General features: G+C 40.1%; 1 protein-coding gene across 1 annotated transcript; it reads right to left on the reverse strand.

Moving 5' to 3' along the window:
• Positions 1 to 1,163: 1,163 nt before the first annotated feature.
• LOC115796890 (tripartite motif-containing protein 16-like) lies at positions 1,164 to 3,367 on the reverse strand. The gene has a single exon (XM_030753368.1). The coding sequence runs from the start codon at positions 3,029 to 3,031 to the stop codon at positions 1,358 to 1,360; it is 1,674 nt and encodes a 557-aa protein (XP_030609228.1). The 5' UTR covers positions 3,032 to 3,367; the 3' UTR covers positions 1,164 to 1,357.
• Positions 3,368 to 6,208: the final 2,841 nt, after the last annotated feature.

A 6,208-nucleotide genomic window follows, 5' to 3' on the forward strand; every position in this document is an offset into this window, starting at 1 on the left:
CAAATACTAACTCAATACTACAAGTAACTAAAGCTTTTGGACAAATGTAGAGCTGCAATAAATTTAAAGAAGGATATTTGTCTCTTTCATATATATTCATATATTCACTCCACAGGTAGAGATTCTTCTGATGCTCAGCTGAAGTCCAGTTTGCCTGTTTTATGGTGGAGGTCAGTTTTAGGGCGTTCTGGTCGACTCTTTGTTTGTAAGAAAAAACTGTTTGGGCCTTTTCTAATGAGCTTATTCCAGTGTATAATTCTGTGACATGTTTGCTGCACATTTTCCTCAGTATGTTTCCTCATTTCAAACTGTTACTTCCCTTTGTCTAGGTGCCTTTCTGTTTCCTGTTCACATGCTCAAGTGTGTGTGTAAAATTGGCTCAGGGGCGAGAACAAACTGAAGTTGTACAGATGCATATGCTCTTTTAATTTTCTTGCAAGAGGATTGGAGATCTCCAATCTCAGTGTACATCCTGTATAATGAAAATATTCTATTCTTTAGTGGAGATTGATCGTCTGGCCTCTGATTTTTGATAAGTTACTGAATTTATCCAACACAGATGAAACTGTTTAAAGGACATTAAACTTCCAGAAACATCCAACATCCACCTAACCGATTGGTGGAGTAGGGAGACGCTCTGCCTGCCAGACACAGCTCAGGGCAATAAACATGCCTCTCCTCCACAATATACAGGCCTGTATCATTTAGTTTTTAGATTGAAATGTAGAAATGATCGAGTGTGATCAAACTTTTCTTCTGAAAAATGACATTAAATGACATCACTCTACATCAATCATTGATTTTTAGTATAAACATCAGATTATAGTTAAAATGTCCATTATAATCAAAAAGCTCAAAGATTGAAATTTTTTTTTCCATTTTCAAAATTCAAACCTCAAAGACATTAAGTTTACTTTCATATATGATCAAGAAAATCAACAAGCTTCATTTCAGAAACTGGAAGCAGCTTTAAATATGACTAAAATAATTATAAAACAATCAGTTTTCTAATCATCGACTAACTGATGAATCACTGCAGCTCCAATGGATTCTTTGCATTTGACAACCCACTACAGCAACTACAGAATAAAACCACTAACCAGACTGATTCAAGACTGAAAACATGCTGAATATGAAGAGTAGTATAATTTAAACTGACATGATTATCAGCCATAAGAACAGATCCAGATTTATTGATGTAAGGTATATAAATGTAAGTACAGTTTGAATCAGTGCAATATTATTTTCAGACATCAATGGACCACTGAACTTCTCAGCTTCTAAAATGTAAAGCCTCATTTAGAAACTACACAAGTACATATAATGGTCAGGATCAACATGAACCTATCTTCTCTGTCTATCTGACTTTAATCAACTCTGCAGTGGCTCCATCTCCCCAAAGATAAAGTCCAGCATAGAGCGGCTGAGTGAATGTGGTCTGGACTCTGTGGAGGAGAGTCATGGTTTCAGAGACGCTGTAGAAAGACAGAATACCTGCTCTGTGATCCAGGTACACTCCTACTCTGGAGGACCGAGGACCTGAGAGGTCAGTGTGGACTTTGTTGTGCCGAAATGTATAACTGTTTGTGTCACAACGTAATGCCCAAGATTTATCATTGAATCCAAACACATATTCATATGAGCTCCCTGCTCTGCTGATATTCTTGTCTGCAACTGCTACAAAAACTGCTCCCCCTCTCCACTCCACCTCCCAGTAACAATGTCCAGTCAGACTCTCTCTACTCAGGACCTGATAACATCCAGTGAATCTGTCTGGATGATCAGAATAAAACTGTTGTTTTTTCATTCTTGTTACTTTTCTGTTCCCCTCAGATAATAACAGACGTGTATATGCTGTGTTTGGATCCAGTGTGATTTCACATGAATATTTTAAGAATCCAGCTCTGTTCCTTGGCTCTGATGGTGACAGTAAAACATCCTCTTCAGTGACTCTCAGTGAGATGTTTGTCCATTCCTCTCTCAGGATGTCCTGTAGTTTCTCTCTGGTCTGTGACACAGCTGCTGTCACATCCTCAAAGTACCTCAGAGGACCAATATTGATGCTGGATGAGTGTGTAGACTCACTGAGTGCTGACAGTGAGGGGTAGTTGTGTAGAAACTGGTTGTGATCCTCTGTGTGTGAGAGCTGCTCCAGCTCGGCGTCTTTCCTCTTCAGCTCAGTGATCTCCTGCTCCAGCTTCTCCTGAAGCTCTTTGACTCGACTCACTTCAGTTTCCTGCTGGGATCTGACCTGCTGCTTCACATCAGAGCTTCTTTTCTGGATCAGACGGATCAGCTCAGTCAACATCTTCTCACTGTCCTCCACTGCTTTATCAGCGGAGCCATTGATGGCCTCCACCTCCTGTTGAAGCAGCTTCACATCTTTCTCTCGGTCCTGGATTCTCTGCTGGATGTTTAGTCGTCTCACCTCGAGCTCCTTCTGCTTCTCAGTCCTTTCTGCTGCAGCTGGGACTGTTTCATGGCCTTTATGTTCATCCATTGTGCAGAGATAACAGATACTCTGCTGATCAGTACGACAGAAAATCTTCATCACCTCATCATGACGAGAGCAGATGTTCTCCTGGAGCTTCTTGGAGGGGGCCAGCAGCTTGTGTTTCTTAAATGGAGTTGCATCATAGTGAGGTTGGAGGTGTTTCTCACAGTAAGAGGCCAGACAGACCAAACAGGACTTGATGGCTTTCAGCTTCCTCTCAGTGCAGACATCGCAGGCCACATCTTCAGCTCCAGCATAGCAGTGATCAGCTGGAGCAGCTTGGAGTCCAGTCTTCTTCAGCTCCTCCACCAACTCTGCTAACATGATGCTTTTCTCCAGGACAGGCCGCGATATGAAAGTCTTCCTGCACTGAGGGCAGCTGTGGATTCCCTTCCTGTCCTCTTCATCCCAGAATCTTTTAATACAGTTCATACAGTAACTGTGTCCACAGTTTGTAGTCACCGGATCCTTCAGTAGATCCAAACAGATGGAACAAGAGAATTTCTCTGAATTCAGCTGAACTCCTCTCTGAGCCATTTCTCCTCTCAGCAGCAGTAAATGTCTGAAAAGTTTCCACCACAGCAAAAAAACAAGCGTCACAGTTGTATCAAACTGAAGTTTCTTTTCTTTCACATGCAGAGTTACTGCGGTTGGAATTTTGTGCTTTGTCCTTTGAAGATCAGTGATTCCACCAATCACTGAGCTGGCAGATCTTTCATGTCAGGTCAAATATTCACTGGATCCTTCAGTAGATCCAAACAGATGGAACAAGAGAAGGTTTCTCAGTCCAGCTGAACTCCTTTCTGCGCCATTTCTCCTCTCAGTGTCAGTGACTGTGTGAGTTTCTCTTCCGTATAACTGAAACTAGTCTGAACTCTGATCTCAACAGCATGTGTTTCTGCAGTGAATGGAGCCTGTCAGCTCTGACACATCACCACATGTTGGTTACACCCATCTTCAAATTGCAGATCTGAAGGGGAGGGAACGAGGAAACAGAGAGGAGGTGCTGTGTTTAAGAGCAGGAAGAAGAGGAGTTATCAGGCTGTGCTTCATTCCAGGAAGAGGAGCTCTCTGAGAGCGATACTGTGTGTTTAACCCTTTTTATTTACTGATCACCTGAACTTCTAAGCTTCTTAACCATTTCTGCTCCACTTCATAGGTCTAATCCATTTAATCCATTTTCCTGACTGCTTGTTCAATTCACGGTCTCAGGGAGGAAGTCAGAGTACCCAGAGGAAACCCACACTGACACAGGGAGAACATGCAAACTCCACAGAGACACACAGAGAATGTTCATTATCAGTATGTTTGAGCAAGGATTCATGAGGCTTCAAACACATTCAAAAATGTGATCAGTGTTTGATAGGAATCATAAAAACTTTACTGAATCTTATGTCTGCAGCAACACATTATTAGCTGTTTCACTCAAACAAAGACCAGTGTTGGGGTCGTTACTCAAAAAAGTAAAGGATTACGCATTTCTTTTCTTAGAATTAATGCACTACGTTAGTTACTCACCAGACAAAGTAATTTATTACACCACTCATTATATTACTTTCACATAATTAGCAGCTGACAAAATAAATTTTAGGCTACTTCTCCATACAAACAGAAATCCGAATGAGCACACATGCAATCTTTGAGTTTTTTGACAACAGCACAAACCAAAGCTGAAAATCAGGACAAACAGATCTCAAAGTAATGGTCCCAGTGATTCTACTTTCGAAACATGAACAGGTAGACCGGAGGCTGAAGCCTGTCTGCTCATCACTGCCTTTGACTCAGAGTTCAGAGTCTGTACTCAGCTTTAACATCACCCTGGGATCTTAGCCAGCTCTGTGTGAGTATGCTTTCAGTGCAGATGCTTGCAAAGAGTCAAAGTTTGCACTTCTCTGTTGCACACTTGGTTTTTTGTGCAACAAAAGTAAAAGTAATGTCCATAACGCCACTGTAGACATCTCCATGTTTATCCTCCTCCTGGACATCAACTGAAATCAGCTGATTGCAGCACAGTGTATTTTCTTGTTTTTCTCTTTCTATTCATGACGTGCAGATAAATGCAGAATCTTTGTAATGCAAGAAACAACATAACTGTAACTATAATGTGATTATTGAATTTAGTACAGTAATGTGTTACTGAAAAATGTAATGTAATTACAGTAATCACCTCATTTCTTTAGTGCTTCAACAACAGGTTTGTTGTCCATTTATTTTCAGAGCTAAGAAAGAAATGTGCTGAATGCTGATCCTCTCTGTGGTGAAAATGAAATGGCTTTAAGACAAATACATCATTTTGAAATTTTACAGACATTGCTGTGAAATGCAGCTATTGGTCTCCACCTCCCCCTTCATCAGTATGTGGATGAAAATAAAGTTTAAAAATAACTGTCCCTAAAATAATATGAAATATGCAATAAAATAACACAACAATCTTTAAGACAAACCTTCAATCGTTTAAACAGATCGAGACATGCAGCGATGTTTCTGCAGTGATCCATCAGATGCTCTACAGACTTCCTGGATCTGTCACAGAACTTAAAGACACACAAAGTCAGTGTGGCCTTAATGTCAAACTTCAGTTTATGGAAACTACTGAACTTCTCTTCAGTGGATGAGTACAGGACAGAAGGAAAACACCTCGACCCCAAAGTGTGCCGAGACCTCTTTCACTTCAGCTACTGCGGTTTTGCTTACACTTGCCAGATGATGCCTGTGGCTGTGTTAGTACTGTCATGCTGACTTTCATAGACTCACTCAGCTCATCCAGCTAAAGGACATTTTAGCCCAGCAGCTTACATGTTCCTCAAGTTTCTTTAATGCAGAGCAGAAACTTGTGAAACAGGTTTCACTGCACTCATGTCACACCCAACCATCCACAGTGAGACTGTTGTATATGTAAAACACAGATGTCCATGACAGAGGACATCAGGACTTCCTTTGGTCTTACAAGAGTCGCTAAACTCTGGAATAAGAGCTGCTTTGTTAATTGTGCTACTGAATATTTACTTTGTACCTCTGGATACTCTGAGTTGAAGGACACGTGAGGGACTATGGCTGCTGTCTAACTGGTGTTGGAGCTCAACATCAAACTGTGCCTGGTCAGAGTCCCACTTTACTGAGACATTTTAGAAATTTCACTGTTGCACCTCATCATATTTGTGGTGTTGCATTAGAGGTCAAGCAGCATGTGTTTCATTGCAATTCAAGAAAGTGTGTCATGTGTTTATTGTGTCAAGTAGAAGTCCAGTTCTGTAATTTTACAATCTTAAGAAAATACATATACTTGGTTAAAGTGGTGTTTTGTTTAGTGCCATCATTTTTTAAAAATAAATTTAGTGAAATGCATTTTGTACATTTGTATTCTTTGTCCAACAATTCAGCCTGTAGAACATAAATGCAATTTGAGATTAACAAGAAAAATACAGACATTGCAGACATGTTAAATAGCCGTTCAGCTGTGATTGAATACATAATTATAAAAAATATGGTTTAAGATAAGGTAGCTAAATATTCTTAACATAAGATTAAATGTTTTACATTTAGTGTTAAATTAAACATGAAATAACTATGAAGATGTGAACATGTTTTCCATTCATACAAAAATTTGCAATTTTAACCAAACTAAGTTTGAGTAAACAAGGTTATTGTGTGCAACTAATGTACGCATCCCCCTTACTGTCAGCACTCAGTGAGTCTACACACTCATCTGCATCA

This window comes from Archocentrus centrarchus, chromosome 18 (genome assembly GCF_007364275.1).
Source record: "Archocentrus centrarchus isolate MPI-CPG fArcCen1 chromosome 18, fArcCen1, whole genome shotgun sequence".
Classification (NCBI taxonomy): domain Eukaryota; kingdom Metazoa; phylum Chordata; class Actinopteri; order Cichliformes; family Cichlidae; genus Archocentrus; species Archocentrus centrarchus.